We start from the raw sequence: 16,086 nt of genomic DNA on the forward strand, positions 1-16,086 counted from the left end.
ACAGTTTTATTTATAGAGTGAAATTCAATTGGAACACGAACTTACTCTGCGTATGACTTACCATGTAGTATCCAGGAAGTAACCTCTGGAGGAATTTAGCCTCTTTGTGCTGGACTGTTTTAATGATGAACTCATCATCGCTGGTCAAGTAGAAGAGAGATCCACTGGCTCCGGGGTTGGTCAGCTCAATCAGAGGCTCATTGACTAATGAGTACTGAAAAAAAAACATCAACCAAATCAGTTATTTGTGGATTTGAGAGCAGGCCGAGCTCAGAGTTGCCATTTTTTGTGGTTGATGGTTGCGGTCATGTTCTTCCACACCAAGCTAATGCAAGCATCGCAAATATGTTTTCCATGACGAATGAGGGGTTAACTGATTTTTTTAAATAATTAGAAATAAGAATTTAAATTATTTTTCTTAAGATCTTGAAAAGTAATGGGGAAGAAAAAAATGAATATTCATATCTGCGGGTGCCAAACCACAAATACGCGGCGGTCAACTGCTTTTGCCGAGTGCGATTGAATCTTTGAACCCCCTCATGGATGCGAACCACGAGGAGCCTCTCCAAGCTGCACGCTACAATGCACTGGCGTCATCTCTTTCTCTCTTGTGCAGTCGTTGACGAACACAAAAGTACAGCTGGTGTTATAAAACAAATCAATGTTTTGAAACACGGTGGAAGACTATGTTGGGAGACCTTGTGACATGTCACAAGCAGAATCTGAAAAACGAATTAAAGGTCTTGGAATATTTACCACTGTGGAAAAAAGGTATTTATAAACACGTGAAACCAAAGTATGAAATTTGGGTAGTGACAATGTTTCTACTTTACCATCCTTTAGTAAACAGCAGCTGACCATTGGTATGTTTCTTGAAAATACTTTCCAAGAAAAAATCTGAGAAAAAGAGCTTTTTGTGATGCATTTCAAGCAGTACTTTGATGTTACCTTTTTTTTTTTTTTCATTTGTGATAGCTCAAATTTCTCAACAGGGCTTTCTTATTAAATAACAACATAACACAAAAAGGTCACTTTGATCGGAAAATAAGAACTTATTGCAAGATAAACACTGCACTGATGCATGACTTATGAATAAAATTTTCATGAACGTTGAATGAACTTTGTAATGCTCTGTCGTAGCGTTAGCTGCCGGCATTTGGCCCCGTTCTCAACACCACGCTGCTTCCCGTATGTCACCTCGTGACAAAGGATCGTCGTACCACACCCAAGCCACTCCTGCCATTTAGTGGCGATTTATCATAGCGAAATCCTTCCCACAGCCTTGACACTGACTGAGGAGGTGCGCGAAGCCCTTTATTGATATTATTTTTAACCCCCAAAAAATACCCAAAACGTATTTTTACATTTTGGCATTGAATTAGTGATGTAACATTTGGTGGGATGCCACAGGGATGGCAATGGCTCGTGATGAAAAAAAACGGAAAGGGGCGTGGCCTGGACGGGGCGACCAATAACAACAAGTAAGACAGACGTCCTACACGTCCAATCGCAGGGCTGTTTACAATCGGAAGATGGAAGGACTGATCGGGAGACCTTGTGAAAACTCGATGATAAGGTACCTGACACCCCCTAAAATTTTCTCAACGGATTTAGACGATTCACAAAAATGATCAATTTAAGAAATAAAACCATCCTTGATGCCAGCAAGGCCTTACCAGGTAGTCGTCAGGTTTGATGCCGAACAGGTCCCGAAAGTAGCGGAAGGCCAGTGGTGCGTACGTCTTGAAGCGAAAGTCGGGGTAATGATGTGCCGGGGTCAAGTTGCTTCCTTCACTGGGATGCCAAAAAAACCCCAGCCGAGATACCAGGAAAAAAAAAAACAACAACACAAGAATACATCTCGTTAATCTGCATGAGGCAAGTTACGTGAAGAGAATCAGAAGTGCATTCAAGGCATTTCCAACTGCATAATGTGGACATTGTTTGCCTTTCAATCATGAGTAAACGAGCAGGCAAAGTTAGCTCAATTATGAGGAACCGTCATTCATTTGTATCGAGTGTATTCTCCAATTACACCATCAACCGTCACAGTTTAATATATGAGTCTTGTGTCCCTACGGGGTTGACAAAACATACACAAAAACATAATAACGTGTCTCAAATGTAATACTAGAGCTGACCTTTCCCAGAAATGTTGCCCAATCCTGTTTTGTAACTAACCTAACCTGAATGTCAAGGAAACGCAACAGTGCAAAAGCCTTCCGTTTCGGTACTATTCTCGTGCCCTTAAGGATCAAATGACTGCATTGGGAAATGTATTTGTCTTCCACAGTGGTTTTAAAGCTGGTAAACATTGTACTTCAATCATTCAATCGATTTCTTGGTGAGGAGGTTACATAGTGGCTGTTTTGTTTTGTTGTTATATTCCATAAGAGGACAAATAAGACACGGCTGTGGAATACTACACCTGACTCCCAAGTGTTATGTGGCTGCTCTGTTTGGTGTGTCATGACAAGAACAATTGGCAATGACAAAAAGTCAGCAAAGGCCTCTCATGGAAACAATTTAGCAACGCACACTCTGAAATGCTTCCTTCAGTCTAATTATTGAGTCGAGTGCGTGTATTTGTGTGGGTGGGTGTTTTTTGGCCGTCATCACCAAGGATGAAGAGAGAATGTGAAGTGTCATCTAGCGTGATCCAGAGCGAGAGTGACAGGGCCCCAAACAACAACAACCACATGAGAGTGTTAGATGGAAAGAAAAAAGACATAAAAAGCACATCCATCAGTCAGCTCCCTATCGAGACGGTCACATATTGAGAAATGAAAGTGTTTGCGCTTTTTTTCCCCCGCTCTGCCTCCCATAATTAGCTTTTCCACTGCAAAGCTTAATTGTTCGCCTCAAACTATTTGTATTCAACAACAAATATGTCAGTGAGTCCCAGCCATGCATGCATCTTGGTGAGACAGAAAATCAAGGTCAATATTTAGAAGGACATCAGGTGACAGGATGTTTGCATGGAGTTTGCATACGCAGGTGCACCATAAAAAGGGGAAAAAACATTTCCAGGTAAAACTGTGGTTCAAATGTATTGCTAGATATCTATCTATATAGATATATCGAATATATAAATATCAATATATTGAGATATTTCCTATATATACTGTACATACATACCTATAAGACCACACACAGGTATGGGTATAAAATATCAGGTTTCCTTTTTAAAAAAAAAAATACCGTGTCTTGTAAATTGGAAGGATAATATACTAGAACGGTTTGGGGGAGCAGCATTTCTCATGTTTGGCCTCACTTCATCTTCAAGTAAATATGATTATTACACATTTTATGAGGGGTTGAATAAAAATATCAAACTGCAGGTTTCCTCACTTCCATTCATTTACTTTGCAGCAGAAAAAACGATGTAGCCAAAGAGCAGCCAGTTACCACCTACACACAATTTAACGGTGCTGTATGATTCACCGGCTCTTCTAAAGACATAACCTTGGGTTCATACAATTGTCTGGCTGTTACGTAAGAAACGTTTCATGAAAAATATAGAAACAGCGTTTCAGAAAATTGCGCACGTCAAGGACACTTCATCGGCTACATGTTACTGTGTTGGTAATATGCAAAAGCCGACCTGGGTAGAAAGACGCTCTCCACCACATAGAAGTCTTGCATAAGCACATCTCTCTCAGGTTTCGAGGTGAGGTTTCCAACTGTGTAGCCGATGCCCAGCTGAATAGCGCCCTTTAAGGCCGATGACGTCGTCTTGCAAGAGAAAACAAGTCTGTTATTACACCCTCACAATGGTGTCCCCCATTGCAAGCAGAACTACAAACTGCACTTCCTGAAAAATGTGAATCATAAGAGATGAAATCGCAATGCCCAAACAGCAAATTAAGAGAGTGTGGCCTGGAACTGTGGGACATACATCATGCATAACGTATTACCATATATCGTATCATCAAGAGGCGGGGAAATGAAGCAGAATGTAGGAAGTGAAATGAGTTAGCCATGAGTGGCACAAATGATCTTCCCAGTACACCATCATGTTTTCATGTATCCCCATCCTCAGTGTATATTGACCATAGTTCTTTTTTTGGGAACGGCAGAGTCCAATCGAGCAGATTGAGTCCTGTATCAGAACTTCCCCTGGCTAACGTCATGTTGTTTTCCGTTAGAAATGAGAAACTAGTGCACTCCATTTTGCCACAATTGTGTGGAGACAAAAATCCGTAAACATTGAGTTCCGCACAATCAACACAATGAATGAATCGACAAATTCACTGATGATTATTTTTCGGATTAAGAATGTGAAAATGTTCATGAAAAATGTTAGGATGATGTCATTTTCACCCTGGAACATAGTGGTTCGAATTTGATTATTTCCTTTTTAGGCTTGTCGTCCATCATAAATGGCCTTGTACAAAAACACTTATCAAATTAGTTTGCATAAAGTATTAAAAAACGCAAAGGACCAAACTGCTTCAGAGGAAGGTACACAAACAATTAAGCAGTCTTGTTGCGCGGGTAACAAGATGACCGTTGACCACTTTTTACAGTATGTCTAGTGCGAACAGTGGCAGTCACTGAGAGAAGCCTTGTAACAGTGGCATCTTGGGAGAAAAAAAAAATGGTTAACATCAGCGGTGACGTCAAAAGTGTAACCAGCACTTGGCTGACCTCTGGCATGTAAGCAGTGCAAAATTCGGGATATGATGGGTTGGAAAAGCATTTCTACAAATTGATGGGGAGAATTCTCTTGGACGTTTTTAGCCAAAATAAAGATGGCAGTTCACGTGGTGTTTAAAAAAAAACAGTAAGGCTCATGCATCACAAGACAAACTTTGTTACCTTCTTGTATGTTTTCTCTCTGTTGGAACTCCAAGCAGCCCCAATCCCATTTTCCGTTGTGGTTGACATCTGAAAGAAAGAGTCACTCAGCATGAATCTTATTACACTGGTTGGCAAATCTTTACAAATCTTCCGGATCAGAGACGCTGGCAATTTTTCTAGATTTTTGGGGGGTTGTGTGCCGATTCTGAATCTGCTCTCCTCTTTCCTCTAGCATACCAGGGTTTTAAAATACAATCATTATTAGAATATAACAATCATCTAATAGGGAATATTTATATTGATATTTAGTAATACTTGTGAATTCATTCATTTGTTGTTGACCGGCGCTATGTGAGTGTGAACCATCATCTTTGTTAATATGTGTGACTGTATTTAGAAGAGCTGGTGGAACCGGGGAAAAAAAACAAAGGGTGGCTCCGAGTGGCATAAGACAAGGTTGCCGCGGCAACATCTCAATCACAAGATTGACAATGTCTGGAAGCACCTCTTACTTTATTGCCCTGCTAAAAGACTCATACAAGACTTGAAACAAGCAATTTGAGACCAGACCAGTTTACAGTTGAATTTTCAGTTTCATGCGGAATATTTACCTTGCTTAAAGAAAAGCTGTGTCCATTCGGAAGATATTACGGTAACATCTCCGGATTGCCGGGTTGAATGACTATCCACTGTTTGAGATGTCTGTCAGAAACCTGATTAAAAACAGAGATATAAAAATAGTTAGGCGCACGCGGGGGGGGGGGTCATGCTCACAGCCACCGGAAATGGTAGTATGAGGGCGGAGAGAAATGTTTCCACAAATTAAAAGATAACAGTTCATAAAGGAGCAGAGCAGCAGAGAATGTTGGAAATGGGGTCCACATGTACAGCAGAACAAAAAGTTTACGGCACTATATACCAGAAGAAGTTTGACAGGCAGAAAAGCTCAACTACATTTTTGGCCTTTTCCGCACACACCGACTAAGAATGGCCAGGATTCTTTCATGGTATACACGACTGATCTTTTTTTTTCTTTCATTTGTGATTGGGCAACTTAACGTGTGATATTGCCTATGAGTCTTTTATGGAAAAGGCACACCGTGTCTGATCAGTTAAAATGACTTCATAGTTAGGGCCGGTGGTGCCGACGATTTTTTACATCCAGGTACCAACGATGGTTTTCCATGTGGATTTCACTTTGGAGCAACCGTGACCAGTGTCAATTGTGCCATAGCTCAGAGGTTCTAGAATACTTTTGCGGACAAAGGACTTGATAAATGTGCCTCAGTGTTATGAGCATCAATGTTTCACTCAGTGAGTGAGCAAGGACTGCAATAGAAGAGGCATGAGGTGAGGTGTAAAAAAAAAACAAAAACAAAAAAAAAACAATAAGCAAGGTTTAGCTGTGGTCTGATGAGGCAAGTCTGCAGTGACCTCACCACCTGCATATAAATGCTACATAAAGTTGCAGCTTTAGAGCACTTTTCCAGTATGACACCTCTTTTAGCACAGCAAGGTAGTGTTTCATACCGGAACTGTATATTTGTTAAATATATAATGACAGAAAAAATACAATGCAGCTCTGATATGCTCTTCAGGTGCTATGAACATGGACAACACTCTCATCATAATATACAATTTATCCATGATTGTTGGAATTAATTTCTTTTCTCGATCACTGCATAAGCTGCAAAGAAACACCGCTGTATGAGGACACTATTCAATATTGTATAAAGGTAGCGATCCATTGACCCGAATTTATGAACTTGAGGAATGCGAATAAGCCCGCAGGCCCGTTTGACAGTCTGCTCTGTGGCCCGAGTGAAGAGGCGCTTCTATAGTGCTGTTCACCCTCGCTCAGCGGCTCACACACACCTGACCTCTCCACCCCAACGGGTGAGCGCGCCAACAGACTTTTCCAGAACAGTCCACGAAGAGGCCCGTAGTTGTAGCAAACAACGCATTGCTGTTGTTGGCCACCACAAAAGAAAGGACAGACCGGTGGCTGCATCATCCCATCAGTTCTCACTGCAATTATGTAACCCAATGCGCACTTCAAGTTATCTTAATACAACCTGCCTTGGACAGAAAAAAATAAATCTAACACCTTTTAAATAAATACATGTACTGAAATACAGATCAAGCAATATTTTTGCAAGATCTGCAACAGAGCTTTTCCAGACAAAGCTACTGCGTCAAGTCAGTCTAAAACAGGGGTGCCCATTACGTCGATCCTGATCTACTGGTAGATCTAAGACAGGACCCAAGTAGATGCGAGGAGTGTCGAGGAGAACAAAAACAAATAACTATTTGTGAGGTTAGTTGATCGAAAAGTAGATCTTCAGTCCAAAAAGTTTGGGCACCCCTGGTCTAAAACAATCACTCTTGGCTCAACTAGTCCTGCCAAGGAAACTATGCGCTGGGAGCAAAAATGCACTGACTGGTATGATAAAAATGCAATGTTTTCGGAATTGGCAGAAAGTCAATGTAATAAACTCTTGGTGGTCAGCTGATCTTTGGGAGTGACAAGAAAAGCAGGAATCAGTTTGCTCAAATGTCACAGGACGTGCTCCGCCCAAGTTCAATGAAATGTATTGCCTAAGCCAAAGGAGTTATATCACTGTTACTTTTTATTGTTACGCAAGAACGACTACAGGATTTCCGCCTACCAAAAGTTGTTTCTTTGTTTGCTAACAGGATGATGCAAAAACAAAAACAGCAAAAAATAAATAAATGAACGAATACCTAAAATAAAATGTGGCGTGAAGACTGAAAGATTTACTCACTATATGTATGCATTGTTTTTCTCACAAATGTTTACATTACACTACCGTTCACTTTTTGGGGGGTTTGCATATAAACAAATGGTTGCATATGTATCGGGGAAAAGCTTGAGGCTCACTTAAAAAGGGCCTCAACTTTACCTTGAGTTCTCAATAAACAATAAAGGGAAAGCGAATGCCAAAATATAATATTAGATGTCGGTGTGAAAGCACATTTGAATTGTTCTGCACATTACTAAATGCCGTTTTTGCAATACTTTCAAGTAGCGGTAGTCATGCTGGCATCACTTCACTGGGATCTGGACAGTAGGGCTGTTCTCTCAACAGAGCACGACTGCTACTCTAAACAGAACACAGATTTTACAAATGGGTTCCGTTGTTCTTCAGTCACTCTACTATTGGATTACTGCATCCGATGGGAGACGTAATGCAGAATCAATAGTCGACCAGCAACTAAACCGTGGCTCTGGACTGGGCCTCTGTGAGCTTCACCAATCCAAAACACTGGCTGTTAGAGCACATATCTGGAAAGCAACGGATACAATCGAGAATAAAATATGGGAGGGGGGTCTCATTTGTGTGTAATCGAATGAAATTGCTGTGATCGTTTGATTCTCGCGTTCTTTGGAGCATTTGAAAATCAATTTAATTTTTCAGTATTTCTCCCTCCTTCCATCCGACCATTCATGTTCAACCCCCGTTCAGGGTCCACAGGCTATATTGCTTCCAAAAATAATCAAGGTCTACTTCCAGCTCTTCTGCACCACAGCCAGATTAAATGTGCAAATCAAGCAGGCGCAACACAACATATCCAAACAAAGCGTCCCTCCAGAGGGAGGGTACTTTGTATTTCTGTCACCTTGGGTAAACACTTGTCACTGTCTGGTGTGTCAGTGGCTTAGTTACCCTTGCTGTGGAAAATACAACAGTCGCTTCTGTTAGGGCTCACGCAGCAAGCGACAAAGTGCTGTGTGTGTGTGTGTGTGTGTGTGTGTGTGTGTGTGTGTGGCCCCATTACCGGAGCTGGAAATAAAAACATTGAAATGATATGTGGCCTTCGGGATGGCATGGATGGATTAACTCTCACTGACCACTAGTAGTACTAGTTTTGAATGGCATTGTCCCGAATAGTTATTTCACAAAATCGTTTTTGTGGTGGTTGTTGCTTGCAGTGGTGTAGAATTGCACGGCATCATACGGAGAAACCAAGCAGACATAATACAATCTGCCTATTAATAGCTTTTTAGTCACAAATACAATTTGCTGAAAATTGTATTTCATGCTACTCATCCCTTGTAAACGTGCCAAGAGAGATCGTTTCAACTTTTGGTGTCCGGATTGCTAGCAAGATTCTGGAGAAAAAAAATAAAAAGTTCAACAAAAATACAGTGCTCCCGTGGCTTTGTGGAGTAGAGATACTTTATATGGAGCAATTAAGAAACAATTTATATTGGCGAGGATCTACATCAGGTATTTAAATTTAATTCACAAGCGCTAGTTTGGTGGTCAAATTTTGGTGAGGTTCACAATAGGTTTATTCGGCCTTAGCGGACTTTGGACCTCTACCGGGTGCACTCTTATGTTTTTGACATTTATTGACTAGACTATGGAGATGAGGAAAAGAAATTAAAAGCAGGAGGAAGTCCCAGAAGAATGATTTCAGGTAATAAGAGTGCCACTAGCGTGTTTGTCCTTGAAACGAAGCAGGAACAGTTCCTGTAAGTAAATATCTTCAGTGACTGCTGATCATCGGCCTATTTGTTCTTTTCACGTTGAAGACTTGCTGTCGCTTTGTCTTAAAAACGACACAAAGTCTATGCGGCGCCGGTATTGCACAGAATCTATTGTGAGGTATCTATGTGGCACACGTGCAAGTCAAGAACAACCAAAAAGACTTTGTGAATCAACATCGCCATACTAGACCCGAATGTGTTGTGCCACCATTCCATCTGTGACCTTTACAATACTAGCGAGTTGACCTTTCACCAGGGATGTGAACAGATCGCTGAGCTCGAGTAATGAGGAAGATGAAAACAACAATTTCTTCCATTTGTGGTGTTTGGTTCCTTGCTTATCTCCCACTACCAGCAATTCGAATGAGATGTATCAGATGATATTCATAGCCAAGCCACTGCAAAGAACAAGCTCTGCTGTGTGGTCCACACTCCAAAACAATGAAGTCTTATTTTAACAAGCATAATCACGCACAGTGGATCCATTGACTGCACTCATTCTGTTGGTGTAAGGCATAAAAAAAGCTCAACAAACCCTAAGAGAGGCCAGTGGATACGCTATGCAGAGTTCTCCTCTCGGGTTCCATTCTGCTTGAGAAGCAGCGTGGAAGAGGTAGGTTCAGCAAGTCACATGAATCTAACCAAGCCGTGAGGAATTAGAGATGCTTACTTGGCCGGAAAACAGAGACTAGATTGTCGAAAAAGACAAGTGACGTGAAAGAAAATTCCGTGCGTTACAGAGTGGACTAACTATATTGACCAATGACATCAGTGACGTGCCGTTTACAACTTTGTCTCAGTTGCTAACATGACATGAAAAACATCATGTCAAACATCATATACTAAATAATGATATGAAAGAGGATGAAAGAACAGCTTGTTCGAGCCCACTCGAAACCTCTTCAACCAAGACAGGTTTTTGTTTTTTTTTTTGTTTTTTTTTACATCCACCTATTAGTGGGACACTTTTCCGGGATCGGCTCGGTGCACCAGTGGTTAGCGCGTCGACCTCACAGCGCAGAGGTGCCGGGTTCAATTCCACCTCCGGCCTCCTTGTGTGCAGTCTGCATGCTCTCCCCAGGCCTGCGTTGGTTTTCTCCGGGTACTCCGGTTTTCTCCCACATTCCAAAAACATGCATGCCAGTTTAATGGAACACTCTAATTTGTCCCTATGTGAGTGTGAGTGCCGAGGGTTGTTCATCACTGTGTGCCCTGCAATTGGCTGGCAATCGGTTCAGCGTGTCCCCCACCTACTGCCCGAGGACCGCTGGGATAGGCTCCAGCACCCCCCGCAACCCTTGTGAGGATAAAGCGGATCGGAAAATGGATGGATGGATGGATGGATGGATGGATGGATGGATGGATGGACACTTTTCCGGTGGCAACACACGGAACACACCCCAAACTGTCGATACCCGCTGACATATCACAAGACATCCCAAAGTCACATGACGTGAAATTTCGACCAATTGTGAAACTTTTATTTTCGAGAAAATGTGCTCAAATTCCAATCTTAGAAGTTTACCTGCCGATATTTTTATTTTTCAAAATAACAAATACCATGTTGACGTTTGACATTCTTTTCATACTGCTTGTTGCTATCTCAGGTCTTCCTTTCTCTCCTTTCACTTGTCATCAATACATCTTCCGCCCCCATTGGGTGGGCCTCTCTGAGCCTTATCACTGTCATGCCAGGGGAGCTGGCCATGTGGGCTCAGCAGGACCAAAACAACCAACAGGACAACAGCGACAACAAACATCACCACTGCTGAATAATCGAGAGACGTTGCCAACCGTTCACCGTGCCAGCAAGCCACCAAGGCTCCAATAAGGAGTCCAATTATGTGACAATCAGGGCTGCAAACCCTTTCAAGAGCATGCGTTGGGGCCATTCGGGGCGGGGGGGGGGGGGGGGGGTGTATGATGAAGGGGTTGAATTATAAAGGCACATTTTACATCCAGATTTAGCGTGCTCCAAAGTTCACTAAAGTGACATTGGGATTTGTCGACAATGGAGCAGTTCTCATGTCCATGTCGCACCATAACCACAGCTCCATGTAGCAGAAAAAAAAACTCCTTCACGTGTAGTGGGCCTCTTTGACAAGTTACATAATGTGAGTTGTTCTTGGCGTCTGTAGAATTCACTTGAATCGCCTGGCCGCACAAATCACTTTTCACATGACAGCACGAGCCATTGGGAAAATCCAAATGAGAGTTGTTTGAAGCATAAAACACTCAGAGAACATTGTACTGTTTTGTCATGCGGTGCCAGTGATGTTTTCAAACACGCTCCCAAGCCACAGACAAATTATTGTTCGTACATGGACACATCCGATCAATAAAATAGTGAGAGTCAATACAAGAGATACAGTTTTGACAAATGTCAAAATTGTATGTCAATTTTAATTTACACTTTGCGCTGGTGTACCATTGCACTGCAAACTAGAATATTAAGCAAAATGTGCTTTAGTTTGTAAACATGTATACATGGCCTAAGTGTGTCTTCTGATATTAAAAATTCTACAAAAGTCATCGTTGTGCATTTTCCAATCGTTTGCTTGTAGCATATAGAAAATCGCAATAAGTCACAAGACGGAATTCATAGTCCTGTAGGTGACTTCACATTTTCAAGCCCTGCTGTAGTTTGTGATCCTCCATATCTTATGCGACATTTGGCCATTGCTGCCAACAGAGAATAAACATAATAAAAGAAGATAACAGGGAACAGAGCTTGCTATTCTTGCAGATGAACAACAGAAGTGAACAGATGTGTGCTACCTAAGCCTCGAGCGATTGATCAACTCTTGTATGAAGCTTTCGTGGCTCTGTTTGACCTGTCAAGCGTCTTCTTGGAGATTCACCCTGGGGGGGGGGAGCAGATGATTTATTTGTACTTTTGCTGGGATGGTAATAAATTATGGGCTCACAAACCAAATGTAGTCAGCTCATCAGAACAGGTCTGTCGTCAATGGCCCTGCAAACTAAATTTTAGGATAGTTTGAGTCTGACAACTCAAGTACCTGTACTCCTTTCTGAAAGCAGTACAAGATTAACCAGTTTGACAGTAATCATTAGAGGCAGAGCCTGAGGGGTTGCCACAATCTTAAGAGCATATCCATCACTTATTAACCAATCACAAACTGCTGACAACACCTCCAACAGCTACCACTGTGCAGTTAATTACAGACAAATGCTACATTTTGCAGTGGAGGCCAATTTGTCCTGTTTGTCGTGCCGATTGACTTCCGTGCCTGAAGTGCTCTGTAAGAAATATAAAATTCTTAGAAATACAGCACAGCCTGCTCTTCCACTTAATCCAGTCACTTGTTTGGAGCTCAAATTTATTGACCGGCAGCAATTTATCTGCTCTGAAGGACTTGCCGTCACAACAAAGAAAAGACAAGAAACATAGCGAGCTGGTGTAGGTACTGATTGTAAACGGATTACCGGGACATTCCCTTTTGTACTAACCATATGGACATGAGTGAGAGCGATGGAGTGACATGACGAGTGGCCCGCTTTTCACTATCACAGTACAGTGAGGCATTTTTATCAGAGTGTAAGCAAAACCCATCAAGGGGGCACATGGCTCATGAAGACACGAGGCATGTCAGCCACTCACGCCATTATCAAGGATGAGGGTAATCGCTGGGAACTAGCGCTGACTTATGTAACTGTCTTAAATGATTCTCATCTGCTTGTTATTTTGCTGCAATCACCAGCGGATCCCATGGAGCACTTTACACGCAGAGCGCTCTTTGACCGACAATCACAAGACTGCATTCAAATCCTTCCAGCTTGTCATAGTTGGGCCGCCTCTTGGCAAGAAGCTTAGTTTGTGGACAGAGATATGCTACTACAAACCAAAACAGTATTTACCATTGAAATGAACTAACATTTTATTAATCTATTCCAGCTCCTCAACCCCTCAGCCACCACCATTTTTTTTCATGGAGAGGACAAGCCAAGGGTGTCCTTGTGGTCCAGTGGTTAGCGTGTCGACCTCACAGTCGCGGGTTCGATCCCGGCTACGACGTTCCTGTGTGGAGTTTGCATGTTCTCGCCGGGCCTGCGTGGGTTTTCTCTGGGTACTCCGGTTTCCTCCCACATTCCAAAAACATGCATGGCAGGCTAATTGAACACTCAAAAATTGTCCGTAGGTGTAAATGTGAGCATGGATGGTTGTTTGTCTGCGTGTGCCCTGCGATTGGCTGTCAATCGTTTCAGGGTGTCCCCCACCGACTGCCCGAGGACCGCTGGGATAGGCTCCAGCACCACCTGCGACCCTTGTGAGGATAAAGTAGTTCAGAAAATGGATGGATGGATGGAAGGACAAGCCAAAAGTCACAACTGTGCATGAAATCAGTATGCCTTTAAACTGGGCGTGGCCTATTAAGTTACGTCAGGGACATTCCCGGTGAGTCTCTGTGAGTATCTGGACATGAGTTTTGGTAATGTAATGCTAATGTAGCTGCTCACACATGTTAACATTTGGTAATTGGGTGTTGGACTGTTTACACCAATCAATGAAAGTGTACTGCGACTTTGAATCTCCTTTTTTTCCCCCAATTCACATAAACTGAAAAGAAAATTGCTCTGAATGCTAATTTTGGCAAGTAACGCAAAAGCCCACACATGGAAAAAAACACAATAGTTCTCAAAGAGCTCTTAAGTGAGGTGGATTTTGTAACTCAAGGTAGAACAGTATCAACTTAGCTCAAAGCTAGAATTGAATGTTTAAGAGAAAATTATATAGAACTATTCAATATCAACATTGGGTCTTAGGTGGGGAATGAACTTCAGCTCTGGTCATGATTATTGTGTATGTACAGCAATTTCAATAAAATGCACTCTTAACAACTGTATCGGGTAGCCAATAAGTAAGCAAACATACTTATTCCAAATAACTACTTAAATGAAGGGAAGGGAATGTCATTTGATGAGTCTGAGACCCAAAAAAATCTGCCTTGTAATGTGGTGGCACATCTTAGTGCGTTGGGAAGAATTACATAACACACAGATGCAGCTCACTAGGACTACATTTGAGTTTAAAGAGTAACAGACCGGGCACAGGAGGTGAGATTTTTACCCCTAAAGACACAGCAGTGCATTTGCATGAGTAATTTCCATTTCAAATAGTTTCAGGCAGTGCGGAATAACTTTGCTGTCTCCCAGGCAAATTCAGCAGAAACACAGGAACTTCCGAAAGGAAACTACAAACCAGCCATCTAGCATGACTCCAAGTCCATATAAATATATACATACAGAATACCTCTTAGCATAAAGAAAACATGACCACAAATATGAAGGATCACAGCAGCGAACGAATCACAAAGTTGTAACAAAAAATCAAAAACAGATCAAATCCTGTACACTTTTTCCTGGGCTACACAAAAAAAAAGAATCCGATTGTCAGAAGATATGAACACACAAGGTGATCTTATGTTGTCCCTTGAAAAGCGCTGTATGAATACAAGTTATTATCGTGGTTTTGCATGAAAATAAAGGCTGCACGCTAATGCGAATGTGTTATTTCAGCGCTGTTTGAAATCTCTCTTTGGCTTCCTCTAAAACATGATAGAAAAGATTGCCCAATCGTCACTATTTCCCATCAGAGTGGACACACTCACTGTACTTGCATTGCACTTTCTCACAAATCACATGGCTAACTTTGAAATGTATTCCATGGAAATAAAGGAGAGTGAACTGGAGGATCTGCTGTTATTAGGCTCTCTATGCTATTAACTGTAGCAAGACATTGCATTCGGTGGGGAAGGCAATTCAAATGACTCATTTTCGTGACTGTTCATTACATTTACAGAAAGCAAAAGAGAAGAATTAGCAATTACTGTGCAGAGTACATCATGATGCTGCAATAACAGAAAATGCACCCATTCACCACATCATTAGGTACACCTACAATGTCTAATGAGATCCCCAAGAAGAGCAGAGTAATAAAAACAATAACACACACATTTGGAACTGAAATTGACAGGGACGCATTGTAGTTATTTCCCCATGTGTGTGTTTTGTGTAAATATAAAACACACGTTTTACTGTTGTTGGTATAAATCAATAGGACGCGTTGTTTAGTTAACAGCCCTGTCACAGTGTCAATTACTACTTGGGAGAAAATCGATACAGCTTTTGTATTCGAACTCATTAGAGTGTAAGACAGACCTAAATGAAATGGACAGTGTATAAATGGGTTCATTTCGACAAGAGCAAGGTTAAAGATAAGCAGGTGGAATAGTTTGCTCTGCAATGTAGAGTCTACATTATAATAAACGATGTTGTTTACGATGCATTCATATTGAATATGAATGCGTTGAGTTGATGCCGTGTGAGCAGTAAATTCACCTGCTCCCCTTAGTTCCCCAGTCGCTAAATTTACTAAAGACACGAACAAGAAGTAAGACAATGAGATAATGTAATATACAAACGTATGAGCACCTTTGTCAACTCTGGTTAAAATATTCGCTTGGTTTATTGGATCCATGCTAAGCTTACCTGCGAGTCGACTTCTTTCGAGAACAGGCGAGCAAAAAAAAAAAGATGTATGTTTTCTTCTTCCTCGGCGTTGGTGCTACCTTTTGCTGCAGTAAAGTCCGCAAAAATATGAATCTACTCAAGTAAGGCGTACGTCCAACGCGATCAGACAGACTCAACTATTACTGGGCACAAACTATTCGGCGATATCAGCAGGCAGGATGACCACTATGTGAGCGCGCGCACGAGTGAGTGTGTGCGCGTGTATGTGTGTGTGC

The 16,086-nt window shown here is 41.8% G+C and overlaps 1 protein-coding gene across 1 annotated transcript in view; it reads right to left on the minus strand.

The window, feature by feature from the left end:
* pip5k1bb (phosphatidylinositol-4-phosphate 5-kinase, type I, beta b) overlaps positions 1-16,067 on the minus strand; it is a 29,979-nt gene extending 13,912 nt beyond the window's left edge. The window contains exons 1-6 of the mRNA XM_052068432.1: positions 15,830-16,067; positions 5,415-5,516; positions 4,822-4,890; positions 3,605-3,735; positions 1,677-1,794; positions 62-214 (exon numbers count right to left, since the gene is read on the minus strand). Of these exons, the coding sequence (XP_051924392.1) occupies positions 62-214; positions 1,677-1,794; positions 3,605-3,735; positions 4,822-4,890 (471 nt within the window). The 5' untranslated portion in view covers positions 5,415-5,516; positions 15,830-16,067. The remainder of the gene's footprint in view (positions 1-61; positions 215-1,676; positions 1,795-3,604; positions 3,736-4,821; positions 4,891-5,414; positions 5,517-15,829) is intronic.
* Positions 16,068-16,086: the final 19 nt, after the last annotated feature.

This window comes from Hippocampus zosterae, chromosome 6 (assembly GCF_025434085.1).
Source record: "Hippocampus zosterae strain Florida chromosome 6, ASM2543408v3, whole genome shotgun sequence".
Taxonomy (NCBI): domain Eukaryota; kingdom Metazoa; phylum Chordata; class Actinopteri; order Syngnathiformes; family Syngnathidae; genus Hippocampus; species Hippocampus zosterae.